Below are 22,672 nucleotides of genomic sequence, written 5' to 3' on the forward strand. Positions count from 1 at the left end.
GAGCTCGGTTATAGGGCTTTAAAAGCTAAACAGGGGATTCTAAATTTGATCCTAGAGGCAACAGATTATCCCTTGAATTTACTGGATGGAGGGTAAGTGACGTGGTCAGACCTGCACTTCAGAAAGAACGATCTGACAGCTGCACGGAGGATGGTCTGGAGAGGGAAGAGACCTGAGGCAGGCAGAGCCACCAGCAGGCCATTACAATGGTTTAGGTGTGAGGTCATGAGGGCCTACACCAGGGTGGTGGCAGTGTCAGTGGAGATGAAGGATCACATAGAAGAGATGTTATAAAGGTAGAAATGACAGAATTCGACAACAGATTACATATGGGGGTAAGAGATGGTAAGAAGTGAAGAATGACATCTAGGTTGTGAGCTTGGGTGACTAAGAGGATGATGGTGCCCTTGACAGTAACAGGGAAGTTAGGATGAGGAGAATATTTTGGGGGAAAAGATCAGGGATTCAGTTTTGGACATGTTAAGTTTAATAAGCTGCCTGTGGGACATCCAGTTTGAGATGTCTAATAGGCAGCTGGAGATGTGAGACAGAGGTCAGGAAAGAGGTGAGGGATGGACAAATAAATCTGAGAATCATCTGCATAGAGATAATAGTTGATTCCATGGGAACTGATGAGATCACCAAGTAAAAGCATATAGAAGGTGAATGGGGGTGTGGTGGAAAGAGCCTTGGGGAACATTCATGGTTAGTGGGAATGAAGAGCCAGCAAAGGAGACTGAGGAGGAGTGGTTAGATAGGCAGAAGGAGAACTGAGAGAGTCACAAAAACTTGAGAGGAGAAAGAATCAAGGAGAAGAGGGTGATAGTGCCAAGGATTGCAGAGAGGTCAAGAAGAATGAGGACTGAGAAAAGACAACTGGATTTGGCAGATCAATGGTAACCCTGGAGAGAGTAGTTTCACTTGAATGATGAGGTCAGAAGGCACATTTTAGAGAATTGAGAGAATGAGAGGAAAGGAAATGGAGGTACCCATTGCAGATAACCTTCTCAAGGAGAGTAGCCACAAAAGGAGAAGAGATATATGATGATAGCTAGAACGATGGGTAGGGACAGTTCATTTTTGTATATAATGGGAACTTAATATTAAATTGGTCCTAATTCTACCCTGTGGGCAACAAAGAACAAATCTACTCAAAGCTACTTCCTCTTTCACATGAGAGCCCTAGGGAAAAAAAAAAGTTATCCTCTCTTCCCATGATAAACCTCAATTCTTTTACCCATTTTTTTTTTCACCAAATTCACTTTATCTCAAAGGAGTTTCTAGAACCCTCATCATTCTGACACTACCTTGGAACAAGTCTTATCTGTCAGCAATCTTCTAAAAACATGGTACATGTACTGAATATATTACTACAGATATAGTCTGACTATAATATGGACACTGAATTTCTAATGAACACAGCCTAGGAATATGTTAGCTTTTATAGAAGCTACATCATACTGTTGACTTATAATAAATTTGTGTAACTAAAACTCACATGAATTGCCATGCCAGGCATCCTCTGTCCCAGGGGTGGGGAATCTGCAGCCTTGAGGCCATATGTGGCCTTCTAGGTCCTTCGGTGTGGCTTTTTGACTGAGTCTAAGTTTTACAGAACAAATCCTTTTATTAAGGGGATTTGTTCTGTGAAGTTTGGAGGCCACAGGCTCCCCACCCTGTGTGAGTGTCCTATACTTGCACAATTGATTTTTCAAACAGAGGCAGTGTGGTATACTGGAAACAGCACTAGACTTGGAATCAGAAGAGACCTGGGTTTGAATGCCACCTCTGACACTTACTTGCTGGGTGATCATGGGGATAATACCATCTACAGGACCAAAGGTGTAGGGCTATTATGAGAATCAAAGGAGATATGTGCAAAGTGCTCCAGAACCATTAAAAGTGATATCAATGTTAGCTATTTTTTAGCCTAAATTGAATTTCTTCTATTGTAATAATCACTCCCAGATTTATTTTATCTGAAAACTTGGTAAGCATAACTTCATTCATTTAGAATTCATCCCCCAATTATAAAACCTATGTCTTCACCCATATCATTAATAAAAATACTAACTAGGGCCAGGGCCAGAGGAAGAACATCTGGTAACACTTTTCTAGAAACCTTTCTCAGATGCCTCCAATCCATTAATCAACTTTCCTTGAGTTATACAATCAGCTACAAATAACTCTATCTGTACTGATTATGAAAATTGAAATTAACTACAGAGAAGGTATTTTATTCGTTTATTTAAAAATCTTGTTCTGCTCTGCTTAAATGTGTTTTTAAGAGCTATATCTTACTATAGCTGAGATTTTAAAAACAATTCTAAATCCACTATAAAAAAGCAAACGCATATATTATGCTTCTCAAGAAATCATTCAATTCAAATTCAGGCAAAATTAGCCATAACTGCCAGTAGTGAAAAAATTTTAATGTAAAAGCTTGAAAATGTGAGTTTAAGAAGGAGAAATTCTTTCACATCAAAGGTATTTATGTTAATACTAATGTTGTCAGATATTTTATTTTTTTCCTCCTATTTCTCCTGTGGAATAAAGAGGAGGCATTCCAGATGCCTGTTGAGAAGTGACCAGGTTATAATGGAGAAAGTGCTGGGCTAGGAGTCAGAGAAGCTACATGGTTGCATGGCCTTCAATAGGCCACTTTATAATTCTGTTTCCTCATCCATACAAAGGGGGTAATATTACCTTTACTCCACACCTCTTGGGGTTTTGATGAGGAAAGCACATTAGAAACCTTAAAACACCAAATAAATGGGATTCTTCTTATTCACTTTGAGTCAGAGAGAGAAGACCAAAGGGTGAAAGGAAACTGCTGGCAGATAAGAAAAGCTGTTTTCAAGCATTTTTGAAAATGCTGTAAAACCACAGATACAAACTCATCCTTGGAAGGAATGGACTCTAAGAAATTGAGGGCAACTTGAAAAGATATCTCTCCAACAAGTATATACAGTAAATCAGGGCTAGATCAGGCAATAATGGATGGCAATTAATATCAGTGAGAAAGTGACTAAATTTTTAAAAATTTACTTCTGATATTATATAATATTTTAAATCAAATGCTAATGAAACTAATCAAAGTTATCATCTTTATTTGTTTTCTGAGTCAACTATAGACAGGCATCAGTAGGCTCATCTAATGATGAATTTTTTTTAGCCATGGCAACCCAACAAAACAAAGCAAACTTAGAAAATGGTTCTTCTGCTTCTGTGGTGATGGTGGCAGAGGGGCAACAACAGTGCAGAGTGTGCTGAGAAAAACAGTTTTTAGACCATCAATAAACTTCAATTTGATCATTGGCACTCCAAATGTAAGCTCCTTGTCCACTCCTCTGGACTTTTCTCTAATGCCCTGACAGCTGATCACCAGGAACGTCATCATCCTATAAGACTGCATCAGCCTTGGTCCTCACACCTCATCAGTACCCTCTGCCCCTGGAACCTCCTCACTGGAGGGTGGGAGTGAAGAGCTTCTCCCCAAACCTCCACTGAAAGAGGACACCAGGCCAACCTCTCTTCATTTCCCACCTGGCTACAATCCTTTTCCCCGTTATTATTTTCACATTATATCCCAGTGATTCCCTGTCAGAAACCAGTGGTCCCCCACCCCCACCCTAGGGCACATTAATAAGGGCTTACTGACTCACTGACTGATTGCTTAATGAACAATAAGTGGACATGTTGCTAGAGGAGATGAATAATATTAATCTTGATATACATGCTATGTTCAGTAATTTTTCAATCGTGTCTGACTCTTCATGACCCCATCTGGGGTTTTCTTGGCAAAGTCACTGGAGTGGTTTTGCCATTCCCTTCTCCAGCTCATTTTACAGATGAGGAAACTGAGGCAAGCAGGGTGAAGTGACTTGCCCAGGATCACACAGCTAGTAAGTGTCTGAGGCCAGATTTGAACTCAGGAAGATGAGTCTTCCTGGCTTCAGGCCCAGCGCTCTATCCACTGCAGCGCCCCCTAGCTGCCCATATACATTCTATACATGAAATGAAAAGAAAGAAGACAGCTGCCACTGAATAGAGGGATGGCTCATAGGGCAAAAAAGGGAGCTGGTAGAGTGGGTTTTATTGTATGCCCAAAGGCAGCAAGAAATATTACCTTATGGAATACTTGGTCATCATATGTTTTGGTACTTAAAAACTAACTTTTGGTACTAACTGCAAAAAGATCGCCATGAAAATAACTGTAGTTGATGCACCAACATTGGTTGCTGAAGACAAAGTAGTCAAGAAATTCTAGGAAGAAACTGACAAGATCCTCCAATTAAATCAACATTTAGTCTGATACATGGTAGAAAGGTGGAGAAAGATGAGGACGGGGAGGAAATAGATGGAAATGCACAGTTCTGGAAGAAGGAAGGAGAGAGATGAAAGACCTGCAGATTATACAAAAGGCTTGCACCTCTATATCATGAATACTTCCATGAAGAAAAGAATTGGTGGTATGGTATATGACAAATACCAAATAATACAATAGAGAATAAAACAGATTATATGTTAAAGGACAGAGAAAGACCTGTTAATGATATGGGAATTATCTTTGAGTCAGCTGTTAATATACAGTTAGACTATCAACTCATCAAAGCTAAGATCAGAACTGGTTTTTAAAAAAAAGAATGAGAAAAAGATACGGCATACAACTGAAAAACAACTTATCTCTGAACTATTTAAACTCATAGCCGAAAATCAGAAATGAATTATGAACAACAGAAACGACCTCAACATCAAGAAATTTCACCAGCAGTTTGACCAATGTAAATTAACCTCCACAATGAGACCAAAAGAGCCCACAAAGTGGCTTAGTCAGCAAACATCAGACTCACTTGTTAAACAGAGAGAGATGATGCCAAAGGCAACACTGGGATAGAATATAAACTCATTTGTAAAATCTTAAGAAGAAGGATGATGGATGATTATAAGCGGTCTCATTAAGCAGAGAGAAGTAATGGAGGGCAAAACAGGTTTAGAGAAAGCTTGGCAAGATATGCAACTAAGCAAAGTCATTGCAAATGCATTAAGGGATTAAAAGTGGAAGAACTACAAACAAGAAAAACAGAAGAGATTTAGGAAAATCAATTTAACAAAAATTTTTTCCATTAAGGACAATAGAATAATACTTGGAGACCCTAAGATGACAGTCTCAGATGTGCTTATAGAAGAGGAAGAAATGTCACTGAAGAGAACCAAAATAGGAAAAGCAGTCAGAATGCACTAATACAGAGATCTATGCTGGAAGTGAGATGGTTTTGAAGGCACAGAAGTATGGATATACCAGGTACCCAAAGGAGGGAAAAGATATAAAAAAGGTGTGGGGAAAAAAACTCAGACCTTATTAATACTGAAAAAACACAACAGCTAGAACAGCAACAACTAGCGACCCATGTGCTGACTTTTTCATCTATACAAAATCGTATGAGAATCACCTAGATGTGTGAATATGGGACACTCTTGATGAGGGTATAACAACCTGTTTCATATCTATACATCAAAATCATGCAAGATTCCTTGGAAGAAATAACAGAAATAAACCCATTTAATGACCTTTTAATAATAAACACTAGCTGAAGCATAAAATATGGAGACAGATGTTTGTCAAAGTTATTCCTTGTTTTAATGATCAGTCAATAAACACTTAAAAAACTGCCTACTATGTGTCAGGAACTGTGCTACAAGCTGGGATGGAGGAGATCCAGCAGAATAGAGTCCCTGTGGATATTAAAGTCCTCCAGATGTTCCTGTTTGCAGATGATATTGTGTTAACTGCATCAAGCCTAAGAACACTGCAGGGGCTCCTGGAAGAGAACTGTAACCACTCAAATGGATTTGGTGCATCCATCCATATAGGAAAGAGCTTATCCAGAAGTATGTATATTGGGGCCAGGCAGTACAGATGAACAAGGAGCTGGGTACAGAATTGAATAGGAGAGCAGATTGGATTGGGAAATTACAAAGCTCCTTTAATGACTCCAAACTTCCTATGAAACGTGAGTAACACACAGAGGGTAATGGAGAGGTGCATGGTAGATGCAAGCAAGCTGAAATATATAATCAGAAAGGAACTCTGAAGAACAGGAATAAAGTATATAATCAAGGATTTATATACTAGGAAGGGAAAATGGTTTGGTGAATTGCAATAATTCACAATGTAATGAAGAAGTGAGGGAAGCCTCAAGCACAGTGGGACCCTCTGTCATGACTTTACGGGTTGTGATTTACTGGAGGGAATTCCCATATCGATGATATCCGAGATCCACCTGAGTATTTGAGTAAGAATTATAATTTTTATTTCAAAATAACATAACTTAAAAGAAAAAGATCTCTTTCTCTAAATTAATTGGGTCCATGGGAAGTCTAGCTGTTAAGCTAGTACAAAAGCAAAGTACTCCCACTGAGTTGGTGGCAGTGCATATTAATTGTAGGTAAAGTACTTAGGAGGAATTATACAGCTGATCCAGTTTTGGTTTTGAAACTCCCAAACAGAAAGAGATAGTAAATGTCATAGCAATGTAAGGGGCCAAGGTAATATATCTCCTAGCTACTGCTATGTTTTCTATCTACTATATGGTTTCTTTCATTCCTCTGGTTTCTAATCTCCACAAATGTGTGGTTCAAGTATCCATTCCCTGTACTTCTTACTCACGCATACTCCTAGAACCATAGAAACTCAGAATATCAGGAATAGAAGGACCTCAGAGGCTACTGAGTTCAACCTTTCCTTTCAATGAGAGTCCCTGCTACCTACCTAACAAATCCTTCCTCTGCTTCAAGACTTCAAGGGGGAGGGGGTAAGAGGAGGAGGAAGAGGAGGAGGGGAAGAGGAGGAAGGGGAGGAGTTACTCCTAGTTAGTCTTCTGGGGTCAAACAGAATAGGGTTAATTCTTCCTCCCACATGACGATCCTTCAAATACTTGAAGCCAGCTATCATGTCTCCCCTAAGTCTGCTTAAAGTTACTGATGATTCTCTTTTTGCCAAATTCAAAATGCCCTGTTCTTAGTCTTTTAACACTAGACCTCCCTCTTTCATTCCCTGTACCTTATTTTCTATCCAATTTGTGATACTATTCACATCATCCACACACAGTGCCTGTGAGTTCTTTCACGGTAGCCTGATAGTTATACTTTCTTAAGAAAAGGCAGAATATTCTGTGGTAAAAATTTAGATGTCAGAACAGACCCCTGTGGGACATCTGTCACATACTGACACTCACTAAGCCACTTATTAGCCAACTATAAGAACTCTAAGAAGAGTGGAATAGAACACACTTCCCAGTTGTAGTTGAAACTATAAGAAGATCAGAAACTTTCCTGAAAATCATATATTACATAATACATATTTTGCTTCCCACATATTTTCCTCATGACCTATCACCTTATCAAAGTAGGAAGTAAAATTGGCATATCATAATTTGCTCTTCACAAAAATCACACTGACTGCTCCCTAGCACTTTCTGTTCTCTTAGTTAACTGTCAAATGATTATTGGACGGTTTGTTCTAATAAGTGTCTAGGTATTCTATCAAAATCAACTCTACCTTTCATAATAATCAGAGGCATCTTTTTTTAACCTTTTGAAATAAATGAGCATTACATTTGCCCTTTTCCAGTCTTAAGGGACTTCTGTTTACCATGCATTTTCAAAAATAACATAGCCTATCTTGGCTTAAAGCTCCTTTTCTAGTACAAAGAAAAGCCTTATAGCACCAGCAGATGGTCTAATTTTACTGAGTTATAAGCACTATGTCAAACATGTCCTCATACATGCATAGTTATACTCCATTGCTGTGCAGCACTTTTTTGTGTGTGGGAAAAGAGCAAACTCTTAGTAGATGGCAGGATCTCTGCTGGGTAATTAATCATTTTCCCCCCTGAACAGTAGCACTATCATAGAACACAGACTGTCAGCTTCCAAACATCATTAAAAGTGTTCTCTTAGCATCAGGAAACATGGGCATTGATGCTAAAGGCCAAAGGGAAATATTCCAAGCAAGTATTGTCTTCTTAGGCCCACTGGATGCTACTCCTTTAATACATCAAAAGGCAAGCTGAAGGACCACACTATAGAAAAAAATGGCATTGTACTGAGAATTGATTTGGTCTTGAAATAGTGATGGTAGGCTGCCAATTCCAGTATCTTCAAAGCAAAAAATCAAGGTTTTGATGACTTTGATGATTCGATTCTTGGTTCAAAATCTTCCTCTTCATCTCTTCATCCTTATCAATTCTGATATTCATCACTATAATTCTTTTAACATTCATGCCTCAGATTCTTTATCTCTTTAATTCCAATGACCTCTCTCCATTCCATTTCAAACATCCACTGACACACTTGAGCCTGATCACTCACTCCAATACCTTCAAAATCTCCAAGTCCTCCTGACTATAATCTGCTATGCTTTGATCTTTGATTCTTCACTTCCACTCAACGTGTCCTTCGTGACCTGCAGCTGGCCAACTTCTCCCTTTTCTCCATCCCCCCCATTGCCTTACTGGCCTGCTGCACCCCATAACCAGTTACTTTAATGTGTTTCCTACTGCTCTAAAATACCTTGCCAAAATAGCTTCCCTTGTTGCTTTGACAATTCCCAGACCTGGGTAATCCCTACTGCCTGAATTTTCAACTCCCTCTTAAAGACTGCTACTCATGGCCAAAAAGTAAGATGAAATAAAATGAAATGAAGTAAAATAAGATAACAAAACCAGGTTGATTTAGTCCATTATAAATTGATGCTATCTAACTTCAGTGAGGTCCCCACTATGGGTCTGGCAATTTATTTCTTGATGATTCCCTATAGTGACTATACAAACGGATTCCATTGTCAGTTTCCTAACTCAATCTCAGTAAATGGATTCACATCCTAATTTACCAAGAAGAGAAAGGGCATTCATAAAACACTCTCTTATCTGTCCTTTCAATCTCAAAATCTAAGGCTATCCAAAATAGTACTTTATTCAAAATGCATGCTCAATATACATTTGTTGAATTTAATTAGGTGCCTTTTTGAATTAGCTTTTGTTAATGAGACAGCTAAGTGGCATGATGGATAGAACACTGGACTTGGAGTCAGGAAGAGCTGAGTTTAAATCCAGCCTCACACACTTATTAGCTGGGCAAGTCACATAAGCTCTGTCAGTTCAGTTTCCTCATTTGTAAAATGAGGATAATAACAGTACCTATCTCCCAGAGTTGTTATGAGGATCAATAATTGTAAAGTGCTTAGCATTGTGCCTAGCACACAGTCAGTGCTATACAAATGTTAGCTATTATTAAAAGGGGACACTTGATAAACTACTGATGGAGCTATGAATTGGTCCAACAGTCTAAAGAATTACTTGAGAAAAGTTACTCTTTGACCCATCAATCCCTATAATGGGCATACACACCAAGGAGGTCAAAGTTATAAGAAAAGTTCCATATATATCAAAGTATCGTAGCAGTACTTTTTTGTCACAAAGAAGTGGAGAAAAGGTAAGTGCCCATCAACTGGTAAATGACTGAACAAACTGTGTTATCTAAATTTAATGTAATGTTACTAGAGCATAAGAAACAACAAATATAAGGAATCTGGAGGCACATGAGAAGACTTTTTATAAATTAATACAGAATGAAACAAGGAGAATACTAATACACCCAGTGAATATAATACAGTAAATGAAAACAACACAAAAAGGCAGCTGACCTTCAGTCAACTGACTGATGAAGAAGCACGAGTCCCTTTTTGAAGAAGAGGGGACAGACCACAGACATAGACTGAGACCGGCAATTTCAGACCAGGCCAATACAATGCAAATTTGTTTTGTCTGATTAAGTTGTTACAAGGAGTGACTTTTATTGGGAGAAGGGGTGATCTGTTGAAAGTAGTGGGAGGAGTGACACTGATGCCAAACATAAAACATATAGACATATGGAAGGGAGCAGAAAGAAGTTTAGAAGGGGACACAGACAAGAAGGGCAGTGTGAGGATTACAACATTATCATTTATACTAAAAAAAGAACCAAGTCCAAACTGTATGGTTTCATATGTAACCCTCTTTTTCTATTCTTTAAAATATGAATGTTCATGATTGATGATTGTCCAGTTCATAATTAAAAAGTGAAAAAAAAGAAGAAAAGCTTGAGTAGTTTTCTGTCTTCACAACAGAGCCTCTTCCTTCCTTTCCAGTATTCTTACATATCACACACTTGACAGTCCAGCAATACTGGCCTCTTCACCTTCCCCACATACGAGGTTTTGTTTCCCTCTCTGGCCTTTGCTTTGGCTGCCCTCCATGTGGGAATGCTCTCTTCCTTCCCTCCCCCTCCTGGAAACCCTGGGTTTCCTTCAAAACTCAGCTCAAGTGCTGTCTTCTGCCTGAAGCCTTTCCTGAAGGCTCCAACTACCTGGTATCCATTCTGTACACGTATATTCTACATTCACTTTTACTGGCCATCCCAAAAGTCTTGGTGCAGTTGTAGTGCACTTGGATTTTGAGGATGCCTTGTATATGCACCTGTGGTCTTCCTTGTCCTACTGTAAGCTCCTTGAGGGCAGGAACTGTCTCACTTTGGTCTTTGTAGCCCCAGGACTTAGCAGAGTACCTCATATGTGGTAAGTACTTAGTAAGTGCTTGATTTCCTGATAACCAAACTGGCTTTCTTGCTATTCTTCCTGCTCAATGTTCTCTTTCTCATCCCAGGACTGCTCTCTGTTCTCACCTCGCCTCTGAATCCTGAGCTTTCTTCAAAGCTCAGCTCAAGCATCCCATCTTATATGAGCTTTCTATAATCCCCAGCTGCTAATGCCCTGTCCTTAGAAATTATTCTGCATTTACTCTATGTGAACTCTGTATTCATTTATGTCTACATACTTTCCCCCACCTGTAAAATACAAGCTCCTTGTGAGTGGAGACTTTTTTTTTGATTTGTGCTAACTGTTCAGTACAGTATAGCACCTAACTCATAGTAAGCACGAAAACTTGATTGGTTGATGAAAACCAAATAGGGCTAATTCAGGTAGCATCTAAACACTGAGAATTTTTTGATACTTAAGTATGGACACCACCTACATTTGTAGAATTTCTATGACTAGAATTCTAGTATCATGGGAAAAACCAGTAAGCTGAGTGATAGGAGACAGTTTTCTTTGCATCATCGCTACTAAATCATTTTGTCAATTTGGGCAAATTAGCTAAATTCTTTAGTTTCTGTAAATGTGGAAAATATAATATGTTCAACATAACTGGACAATTATGAGGAAAAAATGCGAAAACAATTGAAAAATTTAAAAGTACTACCAAATTTAAGACATTATTTTATTTTTATTAGTTCGATGATGGTTGTAATAGTTTAGGTTCTAAAGGCCAAGAATTGTTGGGACATGAACATCTTGGTAAAATTTCTTTTTTCTGACCAATTTAAGGTTATGGAACTTAGTAATCATTTTAGTTCAGTATCTTCATTTTATAGATGAAGGAACTGAATTACAGTGAGATTAAGTGACTTCCCCAAGGTCATACAGATAATAAGTGATTGCACAGACACGACTAAAATTCAGGTCTTCTGATTCCCGACAACAGTTTGGTGTTTTTAACCACTATATGTACCATATTGTCTTGGCCAATCCTATAGACTTAACTACAATTATACACTTATTGACTGATACCCATTTACCTTCCTTTGTTTTGCACACTTCAGACTTGTCAAGTTACCAGCAAACCCAATAATAAAGATAATTTGGCTTTAAAATTAAAAAAAGACTAGAATATAGCATTTAAAAATAATTAATTTGAAAATTTCTGAATGTCACTTTATAGCAAGCAAACCTCAGTAATAGCATGAAAATATTTTCATTTTAGTTTTAAAGGTATATAAATAAATAAAGGTATATAAATTATTCAGTTTCATTATTTTAATAAATTGGCTTTTTAGGTTAATTCAAACCTAGAAAGGCAAGTGCATTAATACCTCTAACCAGTAACCAGCTCTAATTAGGTCCCTGTATTTACCTCATCTCCTTTCAGAACTTCAGTCCCATCAAATTCACGGGTCTGAGTTGCCTTCATCGACACCTCCCGCTCCAGGTTGGACAGCTTCTCCTTGGCTTCCTGGAGTTCCTCAGCTTTGGCTTCTTTTTTACGAGAAATTATTGATGCCTGTGTGTTCATTGAATGTTAATGTCATCAGTCCAGCAAAACGGGGTCTTATTACTCACAATAAAATTAGTCAGATAATGAAATCAATTCAATTATCCATGTGAAAATAAGTCACTTTATGGATACTCTGATAAATTAATAATATTGGGGTTATTCACAATTGCCTCATATGTTGTTAGTTCCTTAAACAGAGTACACAAAGAAATTAAATAATGACTTAAAAGCACACACTTAATTAAGAAGGTAAGTATATTGAAATATGTTGCCAAGTACCTATTTTGTTTGGTTAAATTCTAATAGTCCAAATATAGGTTTCAAAACCTATTTCACTGATTGACTGTATTTAGACAATGCTTCTACTAGGCTGATGTCTGCTTGTACCCATAACTGCCAACTTTTGTACTGGCTAGAAACTATTGTGAGACTTCTCCAAATGAGCCATGGATTCTAGGTCAAATTATCTGGCAAACTGTCTATATATGGAATGGTGCACGAAGTTCTTTGAAAATATTCAATAGCAGTCAGGATTCTTGCACAAGCTTTTCAGAAAATGCCGTAAGGTCCCCAGAGGGCTTTATTGGGTAGCTTAGACATGGCAAACAAAACAAAAAATCCAAGTGTAAAGTGTTCTCCACCCAGAGAAGGCACCTATACTCTTTCTAGTTAGCTATGATGCAGCACACTTGCCAAAGGCAATTGATCAAAACCCAAACTACCACATAATCTAATACATCAAGGATCCATGATTTTGTCTGTGAGTCTTTTTTCCACTGACCCAGACCAGAATCCACATACAATTTAGTATCCAGGCTTGTGAGTTACTACGGCTGAAAGATTCATCATTCTTCAACCAAACCTGTGATAAGCATTTCCCAATCAGGCAAGGGGTCCTCCAAGAAGACAATCCAAGACTTGCCAGGCTTTGTGCTCCACTGGCATGGCCTTCAAGACAATCTAATAGCTGTTGCTAAAATAAAGAGTTTTGAACACTGTACCCTCATTTATTTATGCATATGAACCTAAAGAAGCTTTAACTAGAAAAGTTATGATAGTTTTTAATTCATTGCATTTTGGAAAAATTTAAGGCCCAAAGAGAGAAGCAGAAAAACAATTTTACAGAAGGCTGACTCTAAGGAAACTAGTCATTATCAGGAAACATATTCAGTTTCATACTTGAACACACACCTTTGGTAGTTTTTCTACAAATTCTTATCTGTAGATTAGTACTGAAAAAGAACATTTGTTCTTTACTTCCTTCTCACTTGAAACCTGTAGATAGCACATTCCAGAGTTTTTTAAAGGCAGCTCTGTGATAGGATTACAACTCTAAATGCACTAGGCAGAACAGCTGGAACCCCTACCTGTTGCCTGTACAATGAAAGTTTGCCTTCAATTGGCTCATTTCTCATCATTTTCTTTTCAATGAGCTGATTGATCTGAGTATTCACTTCATTTATCTGAAACAAGTCCAAGGTTAAAAAAAAGAGAGAGAAAAGAGAGAGAGAGAGAGAGAGAGAGAGAGAGAGAGAGAGATTAAGGATTAAGGATTTCCCACGTTTCCCTGGGCTGGGAATCCATTTGACTACACAAACCAAATATATCAGACCAAACTGTCCTTTGACTCTATAGTTCTTAGCAGTATCTGCACTCACAAGACACAATACTGTTAATGATTTAACAGGAGGAATCCCTCCCTAAATGGAAAGAGTGGTGTGCTATATGTAGAAAACGCCTTTTCATGTACGCCGGGATATTTGGTAAAAGAGTAGTTTAATTCCAACATAATTTCAATTACTTATTGTTCTATATGGTATCCCAATGAATTTGCAATTCAGTGCATTTCCATGAAATTTCTATAACTATTATGTTTCATAAAAAGATTTGATCTTCAGTGAAAAAACTGGGATATACATGTATATATATATATATTTTATACAAACACAAATTTTTTTTAAAAACCTAAAATTGCCCAGAGTTTGAAAACTAAAGCTGATTAAGTACAGAGTCCAGATATTAAAAGCTTTTACAAGTAATAAATAACATATGATAATGGCATGGCTTTCAGTCACTCTAACTTATGCCTAAATAAATCAAGGTTCTTCAAATCTGTCTTAGATGTTTCATCAACTGAGGTCAGTTAAAAGGATGAATGGGACAGAAATACACATTATCTTCAGTGGCTCATAAATATGCCTTTTTATGATTGTTTCTTTTTATAAGGTATTTAGTCATGAAGTATTGGAATAGCAAATTGTACGTTAAAATTGCCTTTCAATACAACCAATCATTTAAGAAACATTTATGATTAATGTTTATTACTTAAGAACCCCGAATTTTAATATGATCAACGATTTCATTGAGAATTACAGTTTTAAATTTTAATAATGCAATATCTGGCATAAAAGATTAATCTGATACATTAGCTTTGAAGGGGAAGTTAGTTATGATTCTGCTATTTGAAATAAAAATGTAAATGAAAGATGACTGAACATACAGATTTTTACACTATATATGACTATTAAAATACAAAATCTGAGACAATACATATGTATAAATTAAGATCTCTTCTCATATAAAAATAAATTACTTCCTTATTTTCACAATCATTTTCATAGCACAAAAGCACAAATTAAGTAACTACTCCACATTTCACAACTACTCATAAAGGAAGTTGTCATTCTTGCTAAAATTTATAGATCCTAATTTCAAGGGTCGAGACTGGGACACTTTATAAAGCAAACTTCTAAAATAAATGGGGATAGGATGTGATTTGGGAGGGGATGTGATGAGACAGGGAATAAAAGTGAATGATTTGTTCTGCAATACCTTGGCTTCAAGTTCAAGGAGATCAGAATGTCCCATAGCTGGCTCTGAAACTACTTTCTGTAAGAAATGCATTTCTTTTTTCTTATTATCCAATTCTTTGGGAAATTTCTCAGATACCATATACGAATTAAACTTTATCTCCTCTTCAAGTCTCTTCATTAAACCTTAAAAACATTAAAGTAAGTTAATGGGTAATTCAGCTGAAAATGCAGAGGGCACAGGGAGGTACTCCAGGTCTTCCATCTCTAGAGAACCCTGATTATGTCTAAATCATTCAGTACAGTATATAACCAAGTACAATACAAAGTTAGCTATGGAAGGACTTTTGATGATGATTATGATGATGATAATTACAACTGAACAAGAAGGTTTTCTCAAAGGAACTACAAACTTAAAATAACATACACTCTCCATCTGGTTCATTCTTTTTGGCTCTGCTGTGTAAAATTTTTTTTTTCTATGTCAGAAAAGGAGAAAACTGTCTCTCTGCTGGTTCTAGGGTAGATACAAATAAACAAATGGAATTCTTGGATAACAGTCTGACCTCTGGTCAAAGAATACTTCTATTCCTGCTTTACATGTTTATTCAAGTTTTAGGCACTTTTTTCTTTTAGAGTTACAAAGTCAGCCCCACAAAGACAAGTCATAGAGTCTTAGTTTACATTCTAAATGATGCAAAAAGAAGCTACATTTTTATTCATTCATACATTCACCAAGCATTTATTAAAGACCTGTTACTATGTGCTACAAAGTATGCTAGGTACTAAGGATCAAAAAGAAATCTAAAAAGTTCCTGCCCTCTGGAACTTCCATTCTAGTGGTGGGAAACAACATGGACATGTAGAAGAAAATACAGCGTAATTTTTACAGCCAAGGATGGGGTAAGGGAAGGGGGATCCAGGACAGGCGCTATGAAAGAGATGATGTGTGAGCTGGGACTGGAAGGAAGACAGAGGGGAACAGAGGGCATTCTAGGTCTGGGGGATAGCCTGGCCAAGGCACAGATTTGGAGAGAGGGCATAAATAGGGAACAACAAGAAAGTGCAAGAAGATACAACTGTCTTATAAGTCTGGAAAGGTAGATTGGAGCCAGACTGCAAAGGGCTTTAAATATTAAAGAGTTGAGTTTGTGTTTTTTCTAGGGGGAACTAGAAGTCAATGGAGCTTTTTCTCAAACAGGGAGTGAAAGGGTGAAGCTTGTGCCTAACTACTAAATCATTACCATTTCAAAAATGGTAGTAACAGTCTCTGATGGAATTTCTCAATTTCAAACCAGTAATACGACATTGCAAAACATAAAACAAGTTAAAACCTGAAGCTAGATACATTCGCAAGTCATTCTAAGCTTTTGTTTGAGTATATTTTATCTTCTGAAGTCTTAGTCACAACTGGGCTGCTACTTAAATTCTATAAAATGAGACTGAATGAGATAATATAGGTAAAGTGCTTTGTGAATCTTAAAATTCTATGTAAATGTCAGAGGTATTGATTTATTATTATAGTTTAAATTTTTTAGTTTGGTACAATGTATATGTTGCATTTTAAACTCTTAGGCTAAAGAGCAAAGAAAGAAGTTTTTTTAATATAAAATATATTTCCATATTAGCCATGCTGCAAAAATAAATAAAAAGCAAAAAACAAAGAAAAGTGAAAAAAATGTGCTTCAATCTGCACTCAGAGTTCATCAGTTCTCTCTTTGGAGTTGGACGGCATTTTTCATCATGAGTCCTTTGGAATTGCCTTGATCAGAACAGCTAAGTCTTTCACAGCTTGTCATTGTTACAATATTGTTGCTACTGTATACAATGTTGTAACAACAAAGCCGTTTGCAGCTGCTGTGGAGGTGTAAGGCCAATAATATCAGCACACGAGGGTTGCTAGCACAGATTCTTTGATCTGCTTTTCTAAGGAAAGCAACTTTAAGGGGTTTACAATCTCACTTTAATTAAACATACATATATCATTCACTTAGTTCAGGGGGAAAAGTCAGCACCTTGAACTTCAGAGAAAACACAAACAGAAATTACAAGCAGAAACTATATTAACAGAGCAAATGACACAAATCAGCAGACAGGGCTTCTAACACTCTGTCCATAGCAATAAATACAGTTACCAGAGAGAGAAGCACCAACATCTGGGTTTTCAAAGGCGGGGGGCTCCTTAACAACTACCCAGAGTCTCATCTGGCCAAATCACACAAACACTCTTCCAATGAGTGAGTCCCAAAGCAAAATGCTAACCTCAGAGTACATATATACTTCTTCAGGGTCAGAGGGCATTGCAACCATGTGACTCAAACTCATGTGACTTCGGCTTTCTTGTAACTTAAGCAGGTCATCAAAGACTCAATTCAATCAAAGGCACTTGGTTGCCTTAGCGCTGAGAAGCACTCCAAAAGAAAAACAGTGAAAAGTCCCACTTTGCTTACCAATACAAATGTTCTCCTGGTTCAGCTCACTTCATTTTCCATCAGTTCACTTAATAAATCTTCCTAGGTTTTTTCTGAAACCATCCTGCTCATCATTTATTACTGAGTAATAGTATTCCATCACAATCATACATCACAACTTGTTCAGCCATTCCTCAATTCATGGGCATCCCCTCAGTTTCTGATCCTTTGCTACCACAAAAAGAGCTGCTCTAAATATTTTTGTATATATAGGCCCTTTTCCTTTTACTTTGATCTCTTTGGGATACAGATCTAGTAGTGGTATCACTGGGGCAAAGGGTATGCACAGTTTTACAGCCCTTTGGGCATATTTGTTGGAAGCTTATTTCAAATCTTTCCATTACACACTTACAAATTCTAATTTGGTTTTTAAAAAAATACTAACTTTCCAGTTTTAGGTAATCTACATACGTAAATTACACAATAAAATTGGCTCAATGCCTTGAAATTATTTTTAGTTATGTTTTCCGAACCATGTAAAGATATTAACAGCAAACCTCATGTTTTCCATTAAGGTTTTCAGATTTTTTTTTTGGTTGGGGGAAGAACTGAGGGAGAACTGAAGATAGAAAGTCACAAAATAACCAAGCAGCATTCCTATCAAATCTTTTTGATTTGGCTATTACATTACTAGCTTTTCCTTCTTTTAAAAGTTAACAGACATATACTACACATGGAAGAAGGTCGTGTGGAAGGAGAAAGAATTATGAAGATGATTAGAAGGCTTTGGAATTATGAAGAAGATTGAATCTGGGAAGGAGAAAATTTGAGAAGACTTGAGAAGTTGAAGGAGAAGGAGGACAACTAAGAAAGGTCTTCATCAGAAAGACTTGAGGAAGAAAAGGAATATAAGGACTCAGGAAAAGGCAGCTCTTAAGTAGATAAAGAGTAAAAGAAAAATTAGTGAAAAAAGACAAGAGGTTAATAAGAGGATAGAAAGTGAGGTGTAGTTAACTAGGTGCTACAAGATGAGAAGAGTGAAAATTGAATTAAAGACCCTCCACACAAATAGTCTGCCACAGTAGTTTACCAAGGAAACTAGTAGCAAGAGCCACTCAGGCTAAGATCTTACGTCCAGCAAGATCTGGTGCCAGATAGAATGGCATTTCTCCCCTTCCAGAGGGACAAAGACCAAGCAGAAGACTTGGCATGAGGCAATGTCATTTTCTTCTCTTACCTCAAAGGCAAGACACTGATACATAACGAAATGGTTTTCTCCTCTTCCAAGGCAGAAGAGTTGGTGTAATGGAATGGCATTCTTCTTCCCAAGGGAAGCAGGAATGAAGGAATGGCATTTTCTCCCCTTACCTCTGGAAGCAGGAGACTGGTGTGTAATGGAATGGCAACTATCTATAGACCTAATAACAATAACAAAGAACTTAGCAAAAAAGAATTGAAGCCCTCAAGAAGCTTACATTAGAATGAAGGAGAAAACATGTACATATAAGAGAGACAGAGCAGATACAAAGTAACCTTAGAGGGTTAGGCACTGGTACTTGGGGAGCCTGGGAATGTCCTACATTTGACTTGCATCTTTAAGGAATCCAGGAATTCTAAGAAACAGAAGGGGAGAAAAGTGGGCATTCCAGGCATGGGGGACAGGCAGTAACCACAGAATGCCCTGAGGAGAGCACTACATAAGAAGCTGAAAGGGTAGGTTGCAGCCAAGTTGTAGTGAGCTTTAAAGGCCAAGACAACAAGTTAAGCCAACAAGAGTTTATTAAATGCCTACTGTGTGCTAAGAACTGTGTTAAGCCAATCAGAAGAATTAATATTTGATCCTACAGGTAATAGGGAGCCAGTGGGAACTAGAGGCTTAGGGTGATATGGTTGGACCTGCACTTTAGGCAAGCAAAAGTCAGACTGCCAGGCTGAATGGAGCATCTAGATATTAAAAAACAAAAGCAGTGTGCTGATCTAAAAAGATTTATGGAAAGGCATTTGTAAGAACTGTACAAGTTGAAATGATATGGAAGGCCTCAAATATGTAACAGAGTAGGGAGTACACACATCAGTCAAATCCCAGACTCATCAAACTGTCAAAGTACAACCATTGTATCTTAGCCCAGCTGAGACTGGGAATCTGTGTCCTTGAGGCCACATGTGGCCCTCTAGGTCCTCACGTGCAGCCCTCTGACTGAATCCAAACATCACAGAACAATGATTTCATCACGTGATCAGCCCACCTTTGCTTGTCATACAATTCCTTGACCATCTTATACTCTTGCTCTCTGGAGTTTCTTATTCATTACTTGCTGTAGTCTGCTCTTACTCATCTCCTGCTTCTTCATTACTTTCTGTGGGATACTCATTTTTAATTCTTCAAAAACTGTTGAACACCAAGTCTCACTGCCATGCAGCAATACTGGCGGAATGCTGCTACAAAATAATGGGCCTTGACTTTCATGGGAAACTTGGGACTATTAGAAGAGCTTTCCAATTTCCTTTAGATAACCCAGCTTTCTCTCTTCCTGCGCAACTCTGGGCTCAACTCACTGTCCAGATCTGTACTATGACCCAGGCACACATATTGATGGACAAGCACCATAAGCTGTCCATTCAAATTCATGTTAATAATCTGGGCAACACTCACTCTTTATCCTCTTGGTCTTTCCTGTATAGTTCATCAGGCCAAACTCCTTTGAGTGGTTACAGGTCTCTTCCAGGAAGTTTTGCAATGTTCTGGGGCTTGATGTCATCTGCGATTTAATCATGAGCATCTGGAGCAACTCACCATCTACATGGAATCCCTCTGCCAAACTAGAATCTACTTCATCACAGTGAATACCTTCAGTGAGCACAACTCTCTATTTTTGGCTTTGCATGTTTATGATCAGAGGGCTATTGAACAGGGTTATTTCTATTTTCATATCTTTCAAGGAATCTTGAATAATTTTGTTGTATTAAGAGATATTTTGTTGAAAAACAGCTTACAGGGCACCTACCAAATTATGTTTTTCATTATCAATGGATAATAAGCTTAGCAGGATCTTATATTCTCAGTTAACCGGAAAATGGTAAAAATGTGATCCATCACTGAATATCATTTACGAAAACTGGCTTGTTCCCTATATATATATATATCCTCATCGAAGATGCCCTCAATCTGTGTATTACACTCATAAAGATTTTAGTTTAGATGAGAGTGCAAGCATGTGGGTCAGAGCTTATTGATAATCTCTTAGTACTCTTTTTTTTTTCAGTGTTAGATCAGATTTCTCCCCCAAACTTTGATATCTTCCCTTCCTTCAGTTGCCGCATATTGATATTTTAATTCCATCGCAATTGTGTTACTTTCACATGGATCTCTTCTAAATACAGTTGGTTAAATATGGCTGCTTTTCTTACCTTTGTTCTCTTTAGTATCATTTCTATCTCACTGTATAAATACACCTAGTATGGTAATGTTAGTGTCCAAACACCATCCTTGATGGAGAAGTATTTTAAAAATTTTTTTGTATTTTTACAAAATCTTTTTTTTAACAAATCTTTCCCCATTTTTCTTCTGCTTGCTTTCCTCCTTCTATACTATTGAGATGACTTTGCTTACATTGGATGTCTTGACAAGCTTTACCTTTACTGCTTCTCTCTACTTTGGGACAATACTGCTCATAAACTGCCCATCATCCTTCTTTGCTTGATATCACAAACAAGTTTATATTTTAATATGCATTTACATTCTAAATGTTCACTAATAACAGCCTTGCCTTGGGCAAAAGTCATCTCTTTCTGGCAAGTAAATCAGATATTCATGAAGGCATTTTCTAGGCTCCTTTGGTCTCCCTGTTGTGGCATACAGCTTCTAACTAGTTAAACTTCTGTATAAAATTATATAACCAGTGTCAATGTAATTTCTGTTGTCCATTTCTCATGTATGGTTTTCAATTACTTATTTAAATACTTGAGAATTGTTTCAATTTTATGCCATATCTTGCCATGATTATTTTTCTTGTTTTTTTTAATAATTCTGAACTTAGTTCTAAGTTGACAATCTGACTTGACAGGTGGCTGATTCAGAGAGAACTACCATATCAATAACAAACTTTTTCCTATCTATGTATTCTATGTCATAATTTATAATATTATTTGGGGCTTATGATGGCCTGCACCTACCAACTCTTCTCTGAAAATGTTCATGATATTAACATGTGAGCCTTCAGTGTAATCTCCAAGTCTCTGGACTTTCTCATTTCTTCTTCCTGAACCATGCTTTTCCAACTATTTCTCATCATCCTCATCTTTTCCTACCTTTGCATTAAAGTCACCAAATATGAGTGAGAACATATGCTGATTTAACTTGGAATAGCTTATCAAGTTCTTTGTAGAATTTCTCTACCTCTTGTTCAACCTCAACAATCAATGGCGCAATTATTTTCATGGTGGTTTCTTTGCAATATGTATCATTAATACTGCAATCCTTGATGACTAGCATAATTCACAAAATGCTTCTTGTTGACTTTGGGTGTATAATAAAGGCCCCTTGCCAATTCTTCTCTGTGCCTCTCCAAGAAGTCTTTCCAATACATCCTTCCATTTAGCTGCAATTTTCTTCATTTTGGTTTTGTGTATAACAAGACTATCAAAATTAATTTGATTCAGTTCCTCCAGCAATATGTCACCTTCTTGATCTCTAGACAAGGATCTCACATTCAGGATACCAACAGTCAAATTTCAGACCATGTATAGTTTAAAACTGTGGCTCTTCACACCCTCTGCCCCTGACAAGCCACTCTGCCATTGGTACTACAGAAGTGGAAGAGGCCATTCTGTTTCTTTCTTTTCTGGGTTGATGTGGCCGCTGCCACGCTCCCCCCAAAAAAGCATCATCAAGTGACCTCAGAATCAACCTAACTCTATTGGTGATGAGCTTCTCTGTACATAGCTAGTTATATTACTTAGACCAAAATTTTAGTACCATCAGAAGTCAATGGGAAAAAATAATAACTGTATTTGTGTATTATACTAAAGACTAAAAGATTAAGTACTTCTTTCTTCCTTCTGGCCTACACATTTCATATTTCTGCAGCAAGGAAAATTCAAAGCAAAATAAAGAAAATTCTTCAGAAAGGGGATTTGAAAGGAATATGTCGTTAAGTTCCCATACCATACTTCTATAGTTTATCTGTAAATATATTCTGCCATAATTCAGAAGTTGGTGATTTTTATTTTAGCCCTATCATAGCTAACACTATTCCACTACAAAGAACATATATACCAAGAAATATTTAAGTAAATGAAA

The 22,672-nt window shown here is 37.3% G+C and overlaps 1 protein-coding gene across 3 annotated transcripts in view; it reads right to left on the minus strand.

Annotated features, from left to right (window-relative positions):
- Nucleotides 1-22,672, minus strand: part of IFT81 (intraflagellar transport 81) — a 71,744-nt gene that overhangs the window by 31,337 nt on the left and 17,735 nt on the right. For all 3 annotated transcript variants that reach the window (XM_036764375.1, XM_036764367.1, XM_036764383.1), the window contains 3 exons: nucleotides 14,985-15,148; nucleotides 13,520-13,615; nucleotides 12,012-12,158 (listed from right to left, as the gene is read on the minus strand). In XM_036764375.1, the coding sequence (XP_036620270.1) occupies nucleotides 12,012-12,158; nucleotides 13,520-13,615; nucleotides 14,985-15,148 (407 nt within the window). The remainder of the gene's footprint in view (nucleotides 1-12,011; nucleotides 12,159-13,519; nucleotides 13,616-14,984; nucleotides 15,149-22,672) is intronic.

This window comes from Trichosurus vulpecula, chromosome 1, assembly GCF_011100635.1.
Source record: "Trichosurus vulpecula isolate mTriVul1 chromosome 1, mTriVul1.pri, whole genome shotgun sequence".
Lineage (NCBI taxonomy): Eukaryota > Metazoa > Chordata > Mammalia > Diprotodontia > Phalangeridae > Trichosurus > Trichosurus vulpecula.